The sequence below is a fragment of the Macrotis lagotis genome, chromosome X (genome assembly GCF_037893015.1).
Source record: "Macrotis lagotis isolate mMagLag1 chromosome X, bilby.v1.9.chrom.fasta, whole genome shotgun sequence".
NCBI lineage: Eukaryota > Metazoa > Chordata > Mammalia > Peramelemorphia > Peramelidae > Macrotis > Macrotis lagotis.
Genome location: NC_133666.1, coordinates 466,731,347 through 466,755,339, shown reverse-complemented (window position 1 = coordinate 466,755,339; position 23,993 = coordinate 466,731,347). Strand labels below are relative to the sequence as shown.

Here is a 23,993-nt window from a genome sequence, read left to right as displayed (position 1 = left end):
TTCTGGTTCTGCTCATCTCACTCAGCATCAGTTCATGCAAATCCCTCCAGGTTTCCCAGAAATCCCGTCCCTCCTGGTTTCTAATAGAACAATAGTGTTCTATGACATACATATACCACAGTTTGCTAAACCATTCCCCAATTGAAGGACATTTACTGGATTTCCAATTCTTTGCCAACACAAACAGGGCTGCTATAAATGTTTTTCTACAAGTAATGTTTTTACCCTTTTTCCTCATCTCTTCAGGGTATAGACCCAGTAGTGGTATTGCTGGGTCAAAGGGTATGCACATTTTTGTTGCCCTTTGGGCATAGTTCCAAATAGCTCTCCAGAAGGGTTGGATGAGTTCACATCTCCACCAACAGTGTAATAGCATCCCAGATTTCCCACATCCCTTCCAACAATGATCATTATCCTTCCTGGTCATACTGGCCAATCTGAGAGGTGTGAGGTGGTACCTCAGCGAAGCTTTAATTTGCATTTCTCTAATAATTAATGATTTAGAGCATTTTTTTCATATGGCTATGGATTGCTTTGATTTCCTCATCTGTAAATTGCCTTTGCATATTCTTTGACCATTTGTCAATTGGGGAATGGCTTTTTGTTTTAAAAATATGACTCAGTTCTCTGTATATTTTAGAAATGAGTCCTTTGTCAGAATCATTAGTTGTAAAGATTGTTTCCCAATTTACTACTTTTCTTTTGATCTTGATTACATTGGTTTTATCTGTGCAAAAGCTTTTTAATTTAATGTAATTGAAATCATCTAATTGGTTTTTAGTGATGTTCTCCAACTCTTCCTTAGTCATAAACTGTTCCCCTTTCCATAGATCTGACAGGTATACTAGTCTGTGATCTTCTAATTTGCTTATAGTATTGTTTTTTATGTCTATGTCCTGTAACCATTTGGAACTTATCTTGATAAAGGGTGTGAGGTGTTGGTCTAATCTAAGTTTCTTCCATATTAACTTCCAGTTATCCCAGCAGTTTTTATCAAAGAGGGAGTTTTTATCCCAGTGGCCGGACTCTGGGTTTATCAAACAGCAGATTACTATAATCCTCTCCTGCTTTTACGCCTAGTCTATTCCACTGGTCCACCACTCTATTTCTTAGCCAATACCAAACAGTTTTGATGACTGATACTTTATAATATAATTTTAGATCAGGTAGTGCTAAGCCACCTTCATTTGCTCTTTTTTTCATTAAGCTCCTGGCAATTCTTGACTTTTTATTTCTCCATATTAATTTACTTATAATTTCTTCTAACTCATTAAAGTAATTTTTTGGAATTTTGATTGGTAGGGCACTAAACAGATAGTTTAGTTTTGGTAGAATTGTCATTTTTATTATATTAGCTCTACCTATCCATGAGCAGTTGATATTTGCCCAGTTATTTAAATCTGATTTAATTTGTGTGAGAAGTGTCTTATAATTGTTTTCAAAAAGATTCTGAGTCTGTCTTGGCAAATAGACTCCCAAGTATTTTACACTGTCTGAGGTTACTTTGAATGGAATTTCTCTTTCTAGCTCTTCCTGCTGTTTCTTGCTAGTCATATATAGGAAAGTTGAGGATTTATGGGGGTTTATTTTATAACCTGCAACTTTGCTAAAATTGCTAATTGCTTCCAGTAGTTTTTTAGATGATTTCTTGGGATTCTCTAGGTAGACCATCATGTCATCTGTGAATAGTGAGCGTTTTGTCTCTTCCTTCCCAATTCTAATTCCTTTAATTTCTTTTTCTTCCCTAATTGCTGATGCTAACATTTCTAATACAATATTGAATAGTAGTGGTGATAATAGGCACCCTTGTTTAACCCCTGATCTTATTGGGAATGCCACTAGCCTATCCCCATTGAGTATAATACTTGTTGATGGTTTCAGATAGATACTGCTAATTATTTTAAGGAACAGTCCATTTATTCCTACACTCTCTAGTGTTTTTAATAGGAATGGATGCTGTGTTTTGTCAAAAGCTTTTTCAGCATCTATTGATATGATCATATGGTTTCTGATAAGTTTGTTATTGATATAATTGAGTATACTAACAGTTTTCCTAATGTTGAACCAACCCTGCATTCCTGGAATAAATCCTACTTGATCATAATGTATTATGCTAGTGATGACTTGTTGTAATTGTTTTGCTAAGATTTTATTTAGGATTTTTGCATCTATATTCATCCGGGAGATAGGTCTACAATTTTCTTTCTCTGTGTTAACTCTTCCTGCTTTAGGTAACAGTACCATATTGGTTTCATAGAAAGAGTTAGGCAGAGTTCCATCTTTCCCTATTTTTCCAAAGAGTTTATATAGGATTGGAATCAATTGTTCCTTAAATGTTTGGTAGAATTCACTTGTGAATCCATGAGGCCCTGGAGCCTTTTTTTTAGGGAGTTCAGTAATGGCTTGTTGAATTTCTTTTTCTGAGATAGGGTTGTTTAGATATTTAATCTCTTCTTCATTTAACCTAGGCAACTTATATTTTTGTAAATATTCATCCATTTCACTTAGATTATCAAATTTATTGGCATAAAGTTGGACAAAATAATTTCAAATTATTACTTTAATTACCTCCTCATTGGTGGTGAGTTCACCTTTTTCATTTATAATACTAGCAATTTGGTTTTCTTCTTTCTTTTTTTTAATCAAATTGACCAGAGGTTTATTAATTTTATTGGTTTTTTCATAATACCAACTTTTGGTTTTATTTATTAATTCAATAGTTTTTTTGCTTTCAATTTTATTAATTTCTCCTTTAATTTTTAAAATTTCTAATTTGGTATTTGATTGGGGATTTTTGATTTGTTCTTTCTCTAATTTTTTTAGTTGTATGTTTAGTTCATTGATTTCCTCTTTCTCCAATTTATTCATATAAGCATTTAGAGCTATAATATATCCCCTGAGAGTTGCTTTGAATGAATCCCATAGGTTTTGGTATGTTGTTTCATTATTATCATTATCTAGGATAAAATTGTTAATTCTTTCTATAATTTGTTTTTTGGTCCACTCATTTTTTAAGATGAGGTTATTCAGGTTCCAATTTGCTCTGGGTCTATATCTCCTTGGCCCAGTATTGCATATGACTTTTATTGCATTGTGATCTGAGAAAGATGTATTCACTATTTCTGCCTTTCTGCAGTTGATCATTAGGTTTTTTTGTCCTGGTACATGGTCAATTTTTGTATAAGTTCCATGTACTGCAGAGAAAAAGGTATATTTCTTCCTATCCCCATTCAGTTTCCTCCATAAGTCTACCATATCTAATTTTTCTAACAATCTATTTACCTCCCTAATTTCTTTCTTGTTTGTTTTATGATTTGATTTGTCTAGATCTGATAGCAGGAGGTTGAGGTCTCCTACTAGTAGAGTTTTGCTGTCTATGTCTTCCTGTAATTCTTTCAGCTTCTCCTCTAAGAATTTGTGTGCTTTCCCACTGGGTGCATATATATTCAATATTGAAATGACTTTATTATCTATGGTACCTTTTAGGAGGAAAAAGTTTCCTTCCTTATCTCTTTTAACGCTATCTATTTTTGCTGCTGCTTTGTCTGAGATAAGGATTGCTACCCCTGCTTTTTTTACTTCAGCTGAAGCAAAATATATTTTGCTCCAACCTTTTACCTTTACTCTATATGTATCTCTCTGCTTCAAATGAGTTTCTTGTAAGCAGCGTATTGTAGGATTCTGGTTTTTAATCCACTCTGCTATTTGCTTACGTTTTAAGGGAGAGTTCATCCCATTCACATTCAAGGTTATGATTACTAATTCTTTATTGCCCTCTGTGCCATCTTCCCTCTGTTTGTATTTTTCCCCCTTTCCCCACCTTTTATCCATATTCCCCAGTATTTTGTTTTTGAATACCACCCCCTTCAGTGTGTTTGCCCTCCTATATCACACCCTCCCCTTTCTTTCCCCTTTCCCTGTTCCCTTCCCTTCCTTTTGTTATTTCCCCTTATTTCCTCCACTCCCTTTCCCTTTCTCTGTCCCCCCTCCCCTTTTCCCCTTTTACTTCTTGAAAGGTTAGATGTTTTATAAGTTAACTGAGTATGTATAGGTTGACTTTAAGCCAAGTCTGATGAGAAGAAGATTCAGGTGTTTCTCCTCTACACCCTTCTTCCCCTCTATTACCATAGGTTTTTTGTACATCTTAGTGTAATGAGATTTGTCCCATTCAATCCCCTCCCTCCTCCCATCTCTTTCCTGTCCCCCTTTTTAGGGAGGTAGTGTATTTTTTTTAGATCATTCTATCTAAGTCATAGAAAATTCTGAGTGTCTGTCCATTCTAGTTCAGTATATTCTGTTTAATAGAGTCAAAATTCCTGAGAGTTATTAGAGTCTTTCTCCCCAGTGGAGTTAAAGCCAGTTACATCCCATTAGATATCAGTCTCATGGATGGGTCATGGATGTCCATCATTTCTGGCTAGGTATATTCTCTCTGTTAGAGTTACATTTCTCAGGATTTATGAGAGTCTCTACCCCTCCCCCCCATGCTGGGATATAGCCAGTTTCAACTTGTTGGATTGCATTTTTTTCCTTTTACAGCCCCCCCTTTTTTTTACCTTTTCATGTGTCTCTTGAACCTCCTGTTTGATATCCAAATTTTCTGTTTAGCTCTGGTCTTTTCATCAGAAATTTTTGGAATTCTTCCATTTCGTTAAATGTCCATCTTTTTCCCCTGGAAGAGAAGGCTTAGCTTTGCAGGAAAGTAGATTCTTGGCTGCATTCCAAGCTCCTGTGCTCTTCGAAATATCTCATTCCAGGCCCTTTGATCCCTTAAAATTGATGCAGCCAGGTCCTGCATGATCCTTACTGTGGCTCCTTGATATTTAAATAGTTTCTTTCTGGCTGCTTGCAGGATTTTCTCTTTTATCTGATAGTTCTGGAGTTTGGCCACAACATTCCTTGGTGTTTTCATTTTAGGATCTTTTTCTGGTGGGGATCGATGTACTCTTTCAATAACTACTTCGCCCTCCGATTCGATGATGTCAGGGCAGTTTTCCATCACTAAATCCTGTAATATTAAGTCCAGGCTTTTTTTCTCTTCAATTTTTTCAGGAAGTCCTATAATATTCAGGTTTCCCCTCCTCAATCTATTCTCGAGGTCAGTGGTTTTGTTGATGAGGTATTTCACATTTGCTTCTATTTTTTCTGTTTTTTGATTTTGTTTAACTGACTCTTGCTGTCTCGTGGAGTCATTAGTTTCTGTAGACTCCATTATTTTTTGGGGGGAGGAGTTTTCTTCATTAACCTTTTCCGATTGGTCAATTCTACTTTTGAAAGAGCTTTCCATTTGACCAATTGAGGTTTTGAGAGAATTAATTTCTTTTTGCATTTGCTCATTTGAGGATCTGAGAGAATTATTCTCATTTTGTAATTGTCCAATTGATGATCTGAGAGATTTATTGTCCTTTTGTGTTTGTCCAATTCTACTTTCTAAGGTTTTGTTTTCTTGTTGCAAGGTATTAATTGTTCCCCCCCAAAATTTTCCAGTTGATTTTTAAACTCCTTCCTTATTTCTTCAAGGAAGTCTTTCTGTGCTGGAGACCAGATTGTATTCTCCTCAGATGTTCCATGTCTCTCTGGGTTGGGGTCTTTCCCTTCCAGGAATTTTTCTATGGATCCACCTTTCCACTGAGCCTTCTTCATTATGCTAAGACCTTGAGTTGGGTGGGGCTGGTTCACCTGGGCTTGGGATCTCTAAAGGCTTTACTGAGTGCAGTTTCGCTGGCTGGCCAGTAGGAGATGCTGGTTGCCCTCTCTGGGGTGTCATTGGTTGAGAGGCCTTCTCCCTTTGCTTGAGGGAGGGAATTGGAGCTATTGAATTCTTTTGCCTTCAATCAATGGTGGGCTTTACCCTGGCCTGAGGTGATTCCTCAGCTGGGCTGGTTCTTTTGCTCACACACCTGGGCCTGAGGCAGAAGTAATTTGCATTTGTTTGGGAGGAGGCCTCAGTGCAATGGAGGCATGGGCTCAGAGTTTCTCAGACCTGAGGAGCCCAGGGATAGCGTCCGCAGCTCTCCTGCACCAGACCTCTCCCTGTAGCCCCTTCCCCAAGCTCCAGGGGGACAGCACCAACACCAGCGCCTCTGCTTCCCCACGGACCCAAGCCCCCTTCGTCCAGCCCCACCGCTGATCCAGCAGGTCGGGCTCTCGGGCCCTCAGACTCCTGGTTCTGATTCAGCTGTTGATCTGGCTGATCTTCCCTTGGAGCTCAGACTCACCTGATGGTACTCAGCCAAGGCTGCTGTGGGAGACAAATCCTGAGGTAGATGTTCTTCTGGCTTTTCTTTCTGGGTTTCCTGGTTTGGATTTCTTTTAAGAGGTTTGTTTCATGTGATAGATAGGGAAGAGATCAGGAGACTTTAGAACTGTGCCTGTCTTCTCTCCTCCATCTTGGCCAGAAGCCCTCAATTATTTTTTAAAAAAAGACAAGCCATTCCCCAATAGACAGATGGTCAAAGGATATGCAAAGGCAATTTACAGATGAGGAAATCAAAGCAATCCATAATCATATAAAAATTGCTCTAAATCACTAATTATTAGATAAATGCAAATTAAAACATCTCTAAGGTACTACCTCATGCCCCTCAGACTGGCTAGAAAGGATAATGATCAATGTTGGAAAGGATGTGGGAAATCTGGGGAGCTAATACATTGTTGGTGGAGCTGTGAGCTCATCCAAGCTTTCTGGAGAGCAATTTGGAACTATGCCCAAAGGGCAATAAAAGTGTGGATACTCTTTTATCCAGCAATACCACTACTGGGTCTATACCTTGAACAGATTATGAAAAAGGGCAAAAACATCACCTGGTCAAAAATGTTCAACTCTGTGGTGGCAAAAAAATGGAAACTGAAGGAAAGTCCATCAATTGGGGAATGACTTAACAAACTGGTATGTGATGGAACACTATTGCTCTATTAGAAACCAGGAGGGATGGGAATTCAGGGAATGGAAGGATTTTCATGAACTGGTGCTGAGTGAGATGAGCAGAACCAGAAGAACATTATACACTCTAATGGCAACATGGGAGTGATGATCAACCTTAATGGACTTGCTCATACCAACAGGGCAGCAAGCAGGCACAATTTGGGGGTGTCTATGATGGAGAATACCATTTGTATCCTGAGAAAGAATTGTGGAGTTTGAACAAAGACCAAGGACCTTTAATTTTTTAAAAAATGTTGTCTTATTATGTAATTCTGCTATACCTAATATTATGTGTTTCTTCCTTGAGGGTATGATTTCTCTCTCATCACATTCAACTTAGATCAACCCATACTATGGGAATGATGTAAAGACTAGCAAAATGTCTTCTGCGGGGGGTGGGGGGGTGGATGGAAGCAAGATTGGGGGGGGAATATAAAACTCAAAATAAATAAAAACTTTCTAAAATTAAAGAAAAGGGAACTCAAAATGTTCAGGATAATCACAAAAGAATTTTTTTAGCTGTCATCAGCATTTTCTTAATTGTTCATCTCAGAGGAGAAATTTCCTTGACCATGTCTGTGCTTTTTTAAGTGATCTTTCCTCTTCTGTTGTCTATTTCTAATACCCAAGAAAGAGAAGAATATACTGCTATAAATCACACTAGTCAATTATTAAACAGAATCAGGATTATGAGGTAGATTCTAGAATTTAGGAATCTTAGAATTTAAAAGTTGCAAAGAATTTTCAAGTCATTATTGCTGATGGTGAAACAGACAAAAGACACAATAGTAGGAAAACCAAGATTAGAACTGTTATTCTGCTCTTGTTTTATGCTTTGTTCCTGTTGAATTTAGTTCTAGGCCATTCTAATCAATCAAAAAACATCTATTATGCCCCTATTATGTTCTGGAGTCTGATCTGGGTGCTGGGGAGGTAATGAAAAATCTCCTTCAAAGGAGCTTACTTTTTAGCTGGGGAAATGGTTCAAATATACATGAGAGCACATATAGAGAATACATATAAGATAATTTCAGTCAGGGAGGCACTAGTAATTGAGTAGATCAAAAAGAGGCTTTATAGAGTATAGTATAGGAGGTGTCAAACTAGATGAATCTTGATCAAATGAGGCTTTCTAAAAGATAGAGGTGAGATGTATTCCAAGAATGGAAGGAGAGCCCCTGAAAGGTATGGAGATAGAAGATGGAATTTTGCATATCAATCTCATCTAGAAGGTGAGTTTGGCTTTTTCATAAAAGGTATGATACAATGATCTTGGAAAGGCAGACTATAAATTATGAAGGCCTTTGCATGTCAAACAGAAGAGTCTGCTTTTAGTCCAAGAGGCAATAGGAAGGCATAGATGTTTTTTGAATGGTGGTGTAACATATTTCAACCTGTGTTTTAAGAAAATCCATTTGCAATGTGGAACTCAAAACTTATAGAAGGATGATTGTAGAAAACTATCTTTGTATGTAATTTTAAAAAATATCCATTTGGCAGTTATGTGAAGGATGCATCAGAGAGGAGAGATACTGGAGGCTGAGAAGCCAATTACCTGTGTAATCCAGGTGAAGGGTAACATAGATGGAATAAGAGTTTTTCAGAGAAGAGATTAGATGAGAGAAATGTTGTAGAGATAAAATCAAATGACTTGACAGTTGATTGGATATGGGCAGTAAGGGACAGTGAATGATCAAGGATCTTGGAAGAATGGTGGTACCCTTAACCAAAATAGAGAAATTAGGAAGAGAGATGGGATTTGGCAGAAAATTAATGAGTTCTGTTTCAAACCACTTGAATTTAAAATGCCTATGGGATATCTAAAAGGAAATGAATAAAAAGTAAGTCATTAAATCATCCTGTACTCATTTCCTCCATGTATTATAGGGGAAAGAGACTAAAATTGGGTGAACTCTGAAGTCCTTTGATGATCTCAGACTAAATTTGGCCTTCAGGCTATAATTTACAACCCTTACTCTATGTCTATAGATAAGTATATGCTTGCTTTTATGTATGTATGCAAATATATGTATCTGTAAGATAATTGCATTGAAATAATAGTTGAACCAACAGAGATGGTGAGATCACTAAGAGAAAAGATGTAGAGAGAGAGAGAGAATAGGACCCAGAAGTGGACTTTGGAAGACATTTATCAAAAGAGTAGGACATGAATGATTTTATTGAGCAGTAAACAGACAGATAATTGGAGGACCAAGAGAAAACAGTTTCATGAAAAGAAAGAAGAGAATATCCAATAGGAGAGGGTGATCAATAGGAACAAATGTTATAGGAGAGGCAATGGGGTGGCATGGTGAATAGAACACTGGACCTGGAGTCAAGAACTAAATTCAAATATGCCTCAGATTGCGTGATCATGGCAAAGTCACTAAATCTTAAAGTCTTCCTTAGAGTCTTCACCTGTAAAATGGGAATAGTTCTAGTATACACCTCCCAAGATTGTTGTAAGAATGAAGTAAGATAAAATTTGTAAAGCATTTTGCAAATTTTAAAACACTATATAAATGTTAAGTAATATTATTATTATTTGTATTAGAGATGTCAAGAAAACTGAGAGAGAAAATGCAATTAAGATTTGACATTTGACAACTAAGAGACCACTAGTTACTTTGGAAAGAACAATTTCCAAGCTACAGATAAGGTTAGAAGCCAGATTGTGGTAAATTGAAATAAATGAGACATAGGAAAAAAGAATGAAGATAAAAGTAGGCACATTTTTCCTAGGAGATGGGTTATAAAAGAGAAGAGAGTTACAGAATGATCATTTTAAAGCGTCAAGTGAAGCTACTTTTAATGGTGAAAACGAACAAATGTTTATAGACAATAAGAAAGGAGACATGGGGATGGGAGAGACCAAAGTTAGGGGACATAATTTGATTATAGTGAGGCTTAATATGTCATATCAAAGATCCAAATAGAAACTTGAGAAGGGCCACTTCTTCATCAGAGACCGAAGCTGAGGAGGAAAATTGGGAAAAAATGTGAAAAGACTCTGAGTTGTAGAGTAAGAAAGAAGAGGAAATTCAAAGCAAATAGTTTCTATTTTCACAGCAAAGTATGAAATGAGGTTTGCTGCTCACTCAAAGATGCCCCCTCAGCAGAAACTTTAAAGGGTAGTGAATTCAAGTCTGGTGTCTAGACTCTGCTTTCTCTGTCCACATTTTGTTGATGAAGTTTATAGGACCCAAGATCCTCTATGACAGTGTAGTCAAACTCAAATCCAAATGGATCTCCCAGGGTCATATGTTGACTTAGAAAACTCAAATTAACATCATTTTTGTTGTAATGCAACATTTCCCAATTCCATTTTAATCTAGCTTATGCACTAGGGAGATTTGCAGCTGTGAATCTGACAATTTTGTTTTACTATTCTCTCTGGCACAAACCTTCATTTTATCTGCCTTCCTTTCTAGTAGGAGACAAATTCTCTGTCAAATCAAGTTTGTTCTCATTCCAATCAATTCATGCACATTTGTGAGGGAGCAGTCTTCTCTCTCTCCCAACTATACACAGAGACACACAGAGATCAACAAACATGCTAAATAGCAATAAGAAATTTCTTTGATTGCAGGAAGTGATTTCTTTAAATGCATAGACCCAGAGAAATGGAAATATTCAAAAGACCACATAGTAACTTGGTGTAGCAGAAGAAATTCTAAACTAGGAGATAAAAGACCTTGCTTTCTCTATGTGACCTAGTGATAAACTGCTTGAGATCTCTAGGTCTCATGTATTTTAATGTAAGTTTGCTCTACCTAATTCACAGAATCATTGAAAAGATCAATAAAAGCAAAACTATTTGGAAAACTAAAGTGTTACACAAATATTAAGTATTGTTATTAAGCTACAAAAGCTTTCCAAAATGGTTCTATTTTGAAATTGACAAGTTTTTTTCTAAGAGAAGGGAAAAAAGATTTTGTCATGATGCTTAAAGACAGATTGTGATAGCTTCTCTCTCTACCTCTGCTTTTCAACAGCAATGAAAATACATTATTAGGGACTCTCTAGGGTGGTGGTATTGAAAACAAATCTTTTCTCCCTAGCAACCCAAATTCATTCATTTCTAGCTTTTCCATTTCAAAACATTTATGCCAAATCTTTCTGCAGCTGCCATCCTGTTCCTAATCCTCTCTGTGTTTTTGTCTTTTTCTACAGGCCTACCTTTTCATAGCAGCTTGAATCCTGAACTACCCAGTTTGACTTTTTCTATTGGCTGGCTTAGCCCCAATTCAATCAATTCTGTTTCTCTCACACCACCCCCTCCAAATCTAAGCAAAATATATGTAAATTGACACATATGCAGGTGCAAATCACTGAGTTTATCCCTCTGCCAATTTACTATTAATGATAAAAAAAAATTAAAATTTTTAACTGCCACATAATGCTTTTGGAGAACAATTTAAGCAAAATTAAACAATTTAAAAATTCCTCCAATTTTTATTCACTAAACCAAACTGTTATAATCTCTTTAACACTGGTCCTTCTCTCCCTAGAGATACTTCAAAGCCAAATCTTCACTACAACCACTGTTAAACCATAGAGAAGCTTTGCTAAAAGGCAAGTAGAAATGTTTTCCATTTGCAGACTATTCTTTATATGTAGCATTGAGAGCCCTGTAGGTTCATGCACAAAAGAAACAGAACTCTGAGATTCTTCTGACCATCTTTCATTTGAAGGAAGGAATGCATACATGGATAGATGAATTAATGAATGAAACTGGAAAGGAGCTGTAGATTGGTTAACTGGTTCCTCACCATCAAATAGGTGAAGAACTACCATTCTATTTTATCGATTAAATATCTCCAAAGGCAAACTCATAGTCCTAGGTCGCATAACTAGTTTAGTGGTAAAAGGAAGAAAAGAAGTCTTGGGCAAAAACCACTATGTGAGCCATTTGGGATATCTTGTTCGGCAGATCATTAAGCTTTCATTTGAAGCTATCTGTGCTTCGTCCTTTCCAGAAAAGTGGATCAAATAGGGCTGAAATCGAGATGGTGACAGATATTTTAGCCTCTAAGCAATACTATGATCTGGAAGGACTTGCTAAGCGTTAGCTAAAGGCACAGGAATAATTGACTTTCCTTTTGTCTGAGACTGGGAGTGGAGTCTTTTCCATTACAATATAAAAGAAGACAGGGCAGCTGAACCATGAGAGCAGCTGAATCTGAGGTCTAGTCTAGTGAGCATTATTAGCAGCCAATAGGTCTCAGGACTCATACTCCCTCCCACTTTGAAGCTTCCCACAGTCAAGAAATGAAATGAGCATGAGCTAGAACCTCTGGACTGCTAGTTGCTAGAGCTTAGGGGATGTGTGCTGATATTAAAGAACTGTTTTTCTTAGAAGAAAGGAGAATGGGGTAGCTCAGTTTTGTAGTGGATAGAATACCAGCCCTGGAGTCAGGAGGACCTGAGTTTGACCTTAGTAGCTGTGTGATCTTGGGCAAGTCCTAAAACCCTGATTGCCTTGTCAGAAAGAAAGAAAGAAAGAAAGAAAGAAAGAAAGAAAGAAAGAAAGAAAGAAAGAAAGAAAGAAAGAAGGAAGGAAGGAAGGAAGGAAGGAAGGAAGGAAGGAAGGAAGAAAGAAAGAAAGAAAGAAAGAAAGAAAGAAAGAAAGGGAAAGGAAAGGAAAGGAAAGGAAAAGAAAAGAAAAGAAAAGAAAAGAAAAGAAAAGAAAAGAAAAGAAAAGAAAAGAAAAGAAAAGAAAAGAAAGAACAAGAAAGTCAGGTGAAAGCAGTGAAGGTTTGACATTCCTAGAGGGCCTTTCCAGTGTTTCCCTAAACTCCCTGTCATAGGTGTTTATAGGGAGGTATTGGTTATTGAATTGCACTGAGAGTGATTTAGGGCAATAATTGTATCCAAAGATTAGTAAGAGCTATGTCATTAATAATCATAATGGAAATGTATACCTGAAAACTTGCAAAGCACCTCACAAACATCCTCTAATTCATGTCTCAGAACAGCCCGATAAGGTATGTTATGATCCCTATTTCATAGATGAGGAGTCTGAGACTTGGAAGGGTTAGTTAATTGACTTGCCATAGGTTAAAAAGTTAGTGTCAGAAGTAGAATCTGAATCCAAATTTTCCAGATACTAGGATTCTGGCCATTATAGGGAGCATCTATCTGCTAGCTTTCTGCCTCTACCTCTCTCAGTTCTTCCCTGTTCTTTTGAGAGTAGAAATGGGGGAAGTGCTGGTGCCAGAGTTTGAAGGACAAGGCAATTAGCTACCACTATGAATAATCAGTGCTTACAATGTATCAGATTTCTTCACCTTTTTAAAATATCACACATATATCATTATTGAATAGGAGTGCATGCATTTGAAAAGGGTTATATAGTAAATAAAGGGGTCTGTAAAAGGGAAAACACTTAGGATGTTTTTGTCCTTTTGTCTTTGCTCTTCTTTCTGCCAAAAGACATAATTCTCCCCAAATAACAAAAAAAAATGAAACAGTTAGTCCTTTCCTGATAAGTATTTCTCCATTCAAGTGAGCAGTGCTTCTAGTGGAGAAGAGAGGGAGAGTCCATGTCAAGTCCTGGGAAATTTCAGGTGCCATTAATGGTCTTCTTCCAGTCATCAAAAAAAAAAGAATATCTTTTGAAATACTTAAATATAATCAACCTTGCTAACTATACTAGTCTTTGTGGTATTGTCAATAGAGGGTTGGACCTGAAGTCCAAAAGACTTGAGTTCAAAGTCTACTTCAGACACTCAGCTGCCTCAGTTTCCTCAATATTAAATTGGAATTGTAATGACATATACCTTCCAAGGTTGTTCTTGGATAAAATGAGATAGTATTTGTAAAGCAATATGCAGTCCTTAATGTATTATATAAATGCTATCTATCATTGCCAGTGAGCTTACAAGATTAATAGAAACCTGCAGTACAATTGGCTCTCTGAAACTAACTGTAGCTCTGGGGATAAAAGACATTTCATTACCATTGAATACTCCTTTTCAGTCTGGTTTTTAAATGTCTGGGGGAGGCAGAAGGCTGACAATATTCAATCAGAATGATAAAAGTACCAGGAAACATCAAACCAGAAGGAGGGATCTAGATTGTCCTCATCTCTCCCCCATGTAACTGTCCAAGCAATTGTGCTGCTTTCTGAAGGTTCTGGTATTAGTTACTATTTTAAATATTTCTGTGATAACAACCATAGAGTTCACTTCTATTCTCCAGTGACTGTTTATGATTGATTTTAGTAGATACATTGGCAAAGTACATATGCATATAGCTAAATCTATTTCCATATGTATACAAATATATACATACATACACATATCTGGAGAGAAACAGAGAGAGAAAAACACACAGAGAGAGAATTGAAGGGAATTTCAGAGGGAAGGTGGGGGAGGGGTGGCACATCTGAGAAAGGTGGGTCAGATAGAAGAGTCCATGGAGGCTGAGAAACTGTAAGAAAACTTAAAAGGGAGAAAGATCTTTAAAGGTCATACCACTGGGCTGAATTAAATAAATCATCAATTTGGTGGAAATAAATATACAATCTTATGCTTGGTTTCAAACATCAACTTTATAAATATAAAATAATGTAGGTATGACTAGATACATCTTTGCTCAAGGAGATTTTGTATATCACCAACTCTACCTGAGATGATGACCCAAAAAGCTAATGTGATAATTAGATATTAGATTGCATTAAGAGAGGCATAGTTTCCAGGGATAACAAAATATTCTCTGCTCTGAAAAGTTTTCATATGTTATATTTTTTCATATTTTAGGAAAGACATTAGAGTCATAATTAGATTTTCACAGATACCCCCAAAATAATACCTAAGGCAATACCTAAGGAAATATCTGAGATTTGACTGCTCCTGTGAACTATTATGGTAAACTGGAGAAAAAACTAAAAAATAAATTGAGTATGCTGAAATCTGGGAGTTCATCATTTTCAAAACTGATAGCAATTGGAGTGGAGAAGATGACTATAAGGAAAGTATTAAAATTATTTGGGAGGAGAATGACTTGAAATTCAGAGCTAACAATAATAAAGATCCAGATAATAAGGATGAACTTCAGAAAAGGAGATGTCCTTGCTAGGTGAAAGTGGTAGAAAAAGGTCTGAAAGTGAGAATAGGAGTTAGTGGGTGTGGTCTTCCTCCTGGAACTGTGGATCAGGACATATCAAAGAAAGATTAAACAGCCTTGGAGAGGATGGCTGCCAAGAGATGTTATGTGCTCAGACAGATAGGTTTCAATGAGCACAAGGAGAGAGAAGAAATGGGAAAGGAAGAGGTCTAGAATCTCTTAGAGTTGAAAAAGACCTGTATTCAATCTTATCATTTTCCAGATGAAGAAACAGAGACCCAGAGGAGAGATGCATTTTAATAGTAGTGTAATATTGAGCAAATAGGAGAACCAGAATCTGGTCCTGGGACATCTGACTCTAACTCAGACATCTGTCCACAGTGGAAATGGAGGGCTGTGGAAGGCAAAAGATGACTTTATTATGGGAGTGAATCAAGCTACAAAAAGTGGGGGGAAGAGAGCTAGTGCAGGAGACTTTAACATGGTAGAGTAGAAAGTATTGCATGTTGAATGAGAGCATCTTCATTCAGATTCGGTCTCCATAAAATACTACCTGTGTAAGTAATCCTGACCCTCCTGTAAAATGAAAGAATTGGATTAGATGACCTCTAAGATCTCATCCACTTCTAGATCTATGATACAAATCTTCTTTGCCCCATCCAACTGATCAAACCATATGAAAAGGCACAGGTCAACAGACCAAGGAGTCCTTGGAATGAGAGGAGAGAATCTGCCCAAAATCAATAGGATAGAAGAAGTGACATGAATGGACTGGAACTCTGGGGGTGGGATGGTGGTAGAGCAAGCAATCAGCCAAAAAACCAAGGTGAGAATAGGTCCAGTAGGCATAAAAGAGAATAAAGAAGGAAGCATGTTCTCTTCCAACACTTCCCCATAAAGTTCTGACTGAAGAAAATTTAGGGCAACCAGAAGAGTGAGAGAATGGAAAATCATACCATACAAGGATCATTGAATGAACTGGGCATATTTAGCCTAAAGAAGAAATAATTCGGGGAAGATAAGGCAAGTTATCTTTATTAAAAGTACAGCCACATAGAAGAAAGATTAGGATTTTTTGTTTGACCTAAGACAGCAAAGACACAAATTTAGATTTGGCATCAGAAAAATCTTCATAACAATGAAGCCTAAAGTAGAAAGGATTTTCCTTAGTGTAATCACTTGTCAGTGTATTATCAAGAGAATTTTTTTCTAGAAATGGTTGGACCCTCAGAACTCTACCTTCCATAGGAAGATTTTCTCAATCCCTCTTAATTCTAATTCCTTCTTTCTGATGACTATTTTCTATATATCTTGTGGATTAGATGGTGGACTCTTCAAGGGCAGGGACTGTCTTTTGACTTTCTATGTATCTTCAACTCTTAACTTAGTGTCTGGCATATAACAGTTCCTTAGTATCTAACAACAACAGCAACAAAATCAGCCTCTCCATATTTTTAAGGTTTGCAGAGTGGTTTACACATATTATCTTATTTTCTTTTTACTATAACCTTTTGAGATATGTGCTATCATCCCATATTGACAGATGAAAAAAATAAGGCTGAGAAAGAATAGATTATTTATCCACAGTCACACAGCTCATAAGGACAAATGTCAAGATAGACAATCTGTCAACTACTATCAAATACCTGATACATCATGCTTAAGAAATGCTTGCCGAATTGAATTTACTTCACCAATAGTTGCCAACTTGAATTTCTTGGGGTGTGCGGGCAAGGGATCAGACCTGGTTTATGGGTCAAATTAATAATGAGGGGTGTTGGGTGGCTCAATGGAGAGAGCACCAGGTCTGGAGTTAGGAGATCCTAAATTCAATTCTGTCTCAGACAATTACTAGCTTTGTGTCCCTGGACAAATCATTTAACCTTTCCTGCCTCAGTTTCCTCATCTATAAAATGAGCTGGAGACAGAAATGGCAAACCTTTTCAGTATCTTCACAAAGAAAACCCCAAATGTGTTTGTTGGACATGTCTCAACAACAACAGTAATGACAACAGTAGCAAAACAAAACACAATAACAAAACCCTGATTCTCCAAAGTAATTATAGAAGTCAAAGGGAAAATAAGACTTCAACAGCAACTGACTTAATACATAAGTCTTTTGGAATACCTTTTGTCCACAAGATGAAAAATATTTATATTTACATGATATTCAAACAATAAGTATGTTCCAAGCAAAAAAAAAAAAAAGAAAAAGAAAAAACAGTCTCTGTCTTCAAAGAGTTTGCTTTATAATGGAAATACAGAGAATGAAAACCCAGGTATTCACTAGACCCTTAAAAATGGATCACCATCCTGTTTCCCAAGTCTCTGATAAGTATCTGAAGTGGAAGGTTTCACAATACAATTGATTACTGATTTTTATGTGAGGAAGTATGGCACAATGGATAATGAGCTAGATTTGGAGTTAGAAGGACCTGGATTCAAATACTACCACAGAAACATTACTCAGGATATCCCGGAATGATCTCTTAACTTCTCTGTGTCTCAGTATCCTCATCTGTAAAATGAGGAAACTGGTCTTAATGGTTTTTTTAAGATCCCTTCTCATCCTAAATTTTATGAGAGCTAGCCTTGGAGTCCAGACCTGGGTTCAGGTTTCTCCAAAACAACACACAAAGTAAAAGTGATCTGGGAAAGTCATTTAATCTCTTAGTATCCCCTAGGCAATTCTCTAAAACTATTCAACTGTGCAGATAGTGCTGATTTGCCTTAGGAATGGAAGTTCATTCACCAGGAACTCCTCCACAAATGAAATCACAGCTCATATAAAACACAAAAACAATTAATTCTTATGTTTTATTAATGATTGGACATGTAATTATAGAACAAAAGTTGATTATATAAAATATTTTCAAATGTCTAAAATGAGTCAGATGTAGGTAACCAAATCAACGAACCATCTCTTATCAAAACAAGACTGTCAGATAGCCTTACCTCTTTCAGCTTGTCCAGTTCATTTTGCAGGGCCTGTTTTGAGATTTCTACTTCAATTATCTTCTGTCGTAGAGTTTCATTTTCATCTTCTGCTTTAGCACGTTTTTCCTCCACAGTTTCAAGTTCGTGGTGTAGTCTGACGGATACATCTTTGGCAACCTGTATTGAACCATGCATATGATGATCATGAGGTTATGAAGCTAGATATGATCACCCAAAAAGCTCTTAAGAGAATGAACAAGAATTTATTTTTACCAACCTGAAGCTCATGAACTTCTGTGTGTATGTGTGTGTGTGTGTGTGTGTGTGTGTGTGTGTGTGTGTAAAATTTCAGTACTGTGGTTTTCTTTTAATCCTATGTATTTTATTTTACACATTAAACCCATTATTCTGAAAAAGGGTCCAAAGGCTTAATCAACTATCAAAAAAGTTCACATCACAAAATCAGTTAAGATTCCATGCTTTCAAACAGAAGGGCCAATGGAAACATTTAAATCTCCTAGACTTATCATGAAAACCTTGAACTATTATATGGATGTACTAGTTTAATGGTGAAACAATAGAGGGCTGAGCCAGGAGTCAGGAGGACTTATCTTCCTGCATTTCAATCTGATCTTAGACATTCACTAGCTGTTGACCCTGGGCAAGTCATTTAACCCAGTTGCCTCAGTTCCTCAACTGCAAAAAGGAAATGGGAAAGCAATTCAGGATCTGTTCCGATGCCACAAGGGATCATGAAACTGAAACTGAAGAACAAAGACTAGTTTGGAAAATGGAATCTAAGATAATAGATACTCAAATTGGAGTTGTTGGAAAGTCATACTCTCTTAATAACTGTGTCAGTTGCCTCTACAATACATCATACAATTAAATTATAAATCTAATCAGGATATAAAACTACTCTGGAGCAGGAATTTTTAATTTCTTTTGTTTCATAGACTGTGCCTCACCACTCTCTTTTGGCATCCTGGTGAAACCTAGGGATCCCTTTTTAAAATAATGTTTTCAAATGCATAAAATAAAATAAAATACATAAGATTGTAAAGGAAACCAATTATATTGAAGCAAAGTTTTCAAATAAAAAAGTTCAAAGGCCTCAGATTAAGAATCTTTGCTCTAGATTTAAAGATAATTTTTCTGTAACCCAGTTTTTTAGTAGATTACACAGACACACAGACACAAACACAGACACACACACACACACACAGAGTTTTTTGTTATGCCTTACCTGTCTCACATTTTTTGAAGAAAAGGGAGTTTCTTTAAAAGTAACTTAATTTTTTAAAAAATGAATAAATTAATTTGAAATTAAAATTAATTCATTTTTAGATTTTTTTATCCCAGAGAACAGATAATGAAAATATATCTCCCTTCTCTTTATAGAAAAATGGGACCTACAATGAAATGATGCATATCCTGTATCAATTTGAGACAGGTGCAGAGGGGGGAGGGGTAGGAGGAGTCTTTTCTTATTCTCTTGGTTACTACTTGTCCTACCTTCAAAACACTATGCATGTGTACATATGTGTGTATATGCATATATTAATCCACACATATATACACATTTACACACATACATATATGTGTATGTATCTTGTATCTTACACTGTGTATATATTTCCTATCATCTATGATCTATCAATCAATCTTTTACCTTATTTAAACATCAACATATTCTCTTTCACTCTCTATCCCCACGAGGTAACCTTGCAGGTAAGGGATATCTTATTTTTATATTTATATCTCCAGTCCTTAATACATAATGAGTGCTTAATACATGCTTGGAAAATATTTTTGTTAAAGGGAAGGACCAATGTGGAGGAAAGAATATTTATAACTAACTCTGACAACTATCAAAAGGTAGCAATCAAACAAAACTAAACTAAACTAATCATTTAGACCTTGTAGGAAATCCCAAACAAAAAAAATATGTATGTGTGTGTATCTGTAAATACACACACATTCACTTGCAGAACTTACACACATATGCACATATGATTCATTAGGAATTCAAATTGAAAAAAATAGCTGTTTTCCACATATGTATAATGTGAAGATACTTTTCATTTAAAATGGGTTGAACATTTTTACCATCCAACAGAGTATAAGGAAGAACCTGTTTTTCTATCATAGATGGCAGAAATATCATTACAGAAATACCAATCACCATCACATTATATTTAATGGTATTTTGATTGCTAGTGTTTTATCACTTTTAATAGAATTGAGAACTTTTTCTGTTCTCATAATGAAAGGCTAAAATGACATTTCTCAGAAGTGCTCAGCTTTAAGGAGAGGCAGTGTGATATATAATTAATCTTTAGATAAATGACTTGCTATGTGGGTCACTAGGGAGACTCCAAAGTTCAATGGAGAGAGCAAAAAGGAGAAAGCCTAGAATTCCATCATTTCTTTCCCCCTTCTACTCTTGACCCCCAGAAAGACATGGGCAAATTAACTGTGCTCTGATTTCCTATTCTGTTAAATGGTAACCCTAAAACTCCATTCTATGTTTTGGAATGTCAGACTACAGCACCATGTTTAAATAAAAAAGGACCTAAAATGTTAAATGGCCATGGGCATCATAGCTAAATGGCTATGAACTCTTCTTTAAAATACTCCAGAATTATTCCATGTGAATTCCACAGTAAATGTTCATTCATTCAATAACTATTATATTATAGGCATCATCTAATGCCATGATGGGAACAAGTAAGAATCTGACAACACATCTGAGCTTTGGCAAGTTAAAATATGAACCAATGACTGAACTTTGAGTTGAACTGAATTACAAACTGAATTCCTCTTTGAGGGAGGAGGAAATTGTGTTTTTCTTAAGGCTTTGGGAGAGAATAAGATCAAAGATGGCTTTATGGAAAAAGTAGCAGTTGAACTGGACATTGAAAGATGGGTGGAATTACATACATAGGGCTGGAGAGAGAACGATAACTTAGATGGAGATGGCAGTGTGAATAAAAAGCCTGGAGATATGTTTGAGGAACCAGGAAGAGTCTTAATTGATGGGAACATAGGGTCTGTGAAGGAGAATGTCAGTAGGTAAGGCTGGGTAGGAAGTTCTTGAGCTATTTTCTTCCTATTTTGGAACCAATTGAGTCTTCTTTTCTCTAATGCTTCTTTCTTTTAAATTTATTTTATTTTTAATTTATGAATAAAACAAACATTTTCATAACAGTATAATAATAAAATAATTGAACTTTAAACTGCAAATCTACTATGTACAACTTGCTATTCCTTTTAAATATACAATAAAATTATCATTTTCTTCCTGAGATGGCCATCATTGGACATAAAATGGTATATATGTCTCTATATACATACACACATACATATGTACAGATTTGTATATATATAAAATAATTCTATGTATACTTTTATTTATCAGTTATTTCTCTGGATGTAGATAGTATGTTTCTTCATCCTTTATGGTTAATTTGGACATTTGTAATATTTACTCTAATAATTCTTAACCTTTTTAGACCTCTTTGGTAGACGAAACCTATAGAATATCTTTTCATTATAACATTTTTAAATGAATAAAATAAAATACATAAAATTTAAAAAGAAACCAATTATATTGAGATACAGTTATCACAATATTAATTCTTTTTAAAGTTGACCAGACTACAAGTTAATGATCTCTGATCATTTCATTAATTTTGCATTATACATACATCTTGATCAATGATACTATGATATCTTAAATATTAAGAGATAATTTAGGAAACCCAACAATACATTGGGTCAGATCTCTGAAAAGGGCAGGCTATAATAAGCAATAAATGAAAAGTGCTTTGTAAACCTAAAATGCTTGTTAAAGTTTTCCATCTATTTATCATCATCATAAAATCACCGTCCTTATAATTCAAATTCTTATGTGACATATTTCCAAATGTGTCCAAATACAACCTTTCCAAAAACATAAAACTACTACATAAAGCACAAGTTTAAGAATTAGTTGCTTTTTAAAAAAATTTCCAGAATTAAGATCTGAAGGGGGGGGGGGAGGCATCTTTTGTTAGGAAGGCATGCTTGAGTTCTATTGATCACATACCTTTAAATCTTGCTCCAGACTTCTGATGAGTTCTCCATCCACCTGACCAGTCTGAGCAACCTTCAGGCTTTTCTGTTCAGCTTTCCTGAGACGGTATTGCAGGATACGGCAGTTTTTATTAGCACGATCCAGTTCTCGTCTGAGTTCCTGCAGTTGGTAAACATCTTCTTCCAAATAGCTGTCACGCATCTCTTCCATTTCTGCACGGAGTTCGTCCAACTCGTCCTGTACAAACCCAAAACAAGCAAATTTACAAGCCTGCTTCCTCCAAAACAAAATAAGACAAAAAAACCTACACAGTTTTCACATGGACACAGAATACAAAACCTAGCAGGCTTAGGAATTAACTTTCAATGTACAAAGCTATCCTTATTGATGCCTTATTGACCTCTGTTATGATTAAAGGGAGTTTCCGGGATTTGCCATCCAAAGTGATGTCCTTTAAAGCCTTGTTCTAGTCTTAAAATCTCAGACATTAAAAGTAGATAATTATTATAGGTGCCAGTCTCTGGGATGCATTCCGCAGCAACTCATGCTTCTATAAGCACAATTGAATTGAAAGTTCTTTGGTCTACAACCTTAATTCAACTGTGTTACTATTAGAACTACAGCATATATTTTAATGTATATAAATTTCTGCTTCATAACATACAGCTCAGTTTTCAGACAAAAAACCCAACAATTCCTTCTCAGGATTATTTTGATTATCAAGAGCAGAATTGTTTTCTTGTAATGTGTTGTTTTTCCTACATAGAATGTAAATCCCTGGTAGGCTTATTGACTTCCTATATTTCATTTCTAATCTCTACCTCTGCCTTGATTCGTTAATATAGATGAATGATCCATATACATAGAAAAGACATAACCATTTGGTATAATAGCCAGCATAGTAGATAAAGGACTGCATTTGGAGAAGAAGATGTAATTCTTTTCTCTTTCTTCACATTAACTATGTTTCTGGGAAGGGGGAGGGGGGTGGTTGGGAAACAAGAAAAAGAAAGAAGAAAATATACTCAGTTCTCTCTCTGGGGGTAGATAGCATTTTTTTCATCAGAAATCCTTTGGAATGGTTGTGGTTCACTGTACTGATCAGAGAAGCTAAGTCTTTCACAGCTGATCATCATTACAATATTGCTTAAGAAATAATGCTCTCCTGATTCTGCTTATTTTTTTGCATCAGTTCATCTAAATCTTCCCAGGATTTTGTAAAAATCAATATCCTCATCATTTCTTATCTAATTTTCTCCCCTAATTTGCTTATGACTTCATTCTTTATGTCTAAATCATGTACCATATTTAGCTTACCTTAATATATAGTATGAGATATTGGTCTATATCTAGTCTTTGCCAGATTTTATTCTAGTTTTCTTGGTAGTTTTTTGTCAAAAATGAATTCTTGGGGTGGCTAGGTGGCACAGTGGATAGAACACTGGCCCTGGAGTCAGGCGTGCCTGAGTTCAAATCTGGTCTCAGACACTTAATAATTACCTAGCTATGTGGCCTTGGGCAAGCCACTTAACCCCATTGCCTTGCAAAAACCTAAAAAATAAAGTCTTGTTCTAATCTCTTGGATCTTTGGGTTTATCACACACAAGTTTACTGTGATCATTTAATTCTATATATTTTGTCCCTAATAAATTCCATTCGTCAATTACTGTAATTCTTCTCCAGTATCAGATTGTTTTGATGATTACTACATGCATATTTCCAAGTTACAAAATTTCCCTCCACTCTCCTTTCCCATCCTCCTCCCCTCAATAGGGAACAGTCAGGTTAGCATTTTACATAATATTTTGTTAAACATGTTTACAAATTAGTGATTTTTGGCATGAGGAATTAGGATTAAGGATAAGAGATACATAAGAGATAATTTTTATAAAGTGTTCATTAGATTCTGAAGGGGTTTTTTTGTGAGTTTTGTTTTGTTTTTCTTCCTCTGGATGGGGATAATGTAGTCCATAGCCACACTCT

General features: G+C 35.9%; 1 protein-coding gene across 6 annotated transcripts in view; it reads right to left on the bottom strand.

The window, feature by feature from the left end:
* Positions 1-23,993, bottom strand: part of MTCL1 (microtubule crosslinking factor 1) — a 162,394-nt gene that overhangs the window by 118,543 nt on the left and 19,858 nt on the right. For all 6 annotated transcript variants that reach the window (XM_074205390.1, XM_074205392.1, XM_074205391.1 and 3 more), the window contains exons 2-3: positions 22,023-22,247; positions 17,951-18,109 (exon numbers count right to left, since the gene is read on the bottom strand). In XM_074205390.1, the coding sequence (XP_074061491.1) occupies positions 17,951-18,109; positions 22,023-22,247 (384 nt within the window). The remainder of the gene's footprint in view (positions 1-17,950; positions 18,110-22,022; positions 22,248-23,993) is intronic.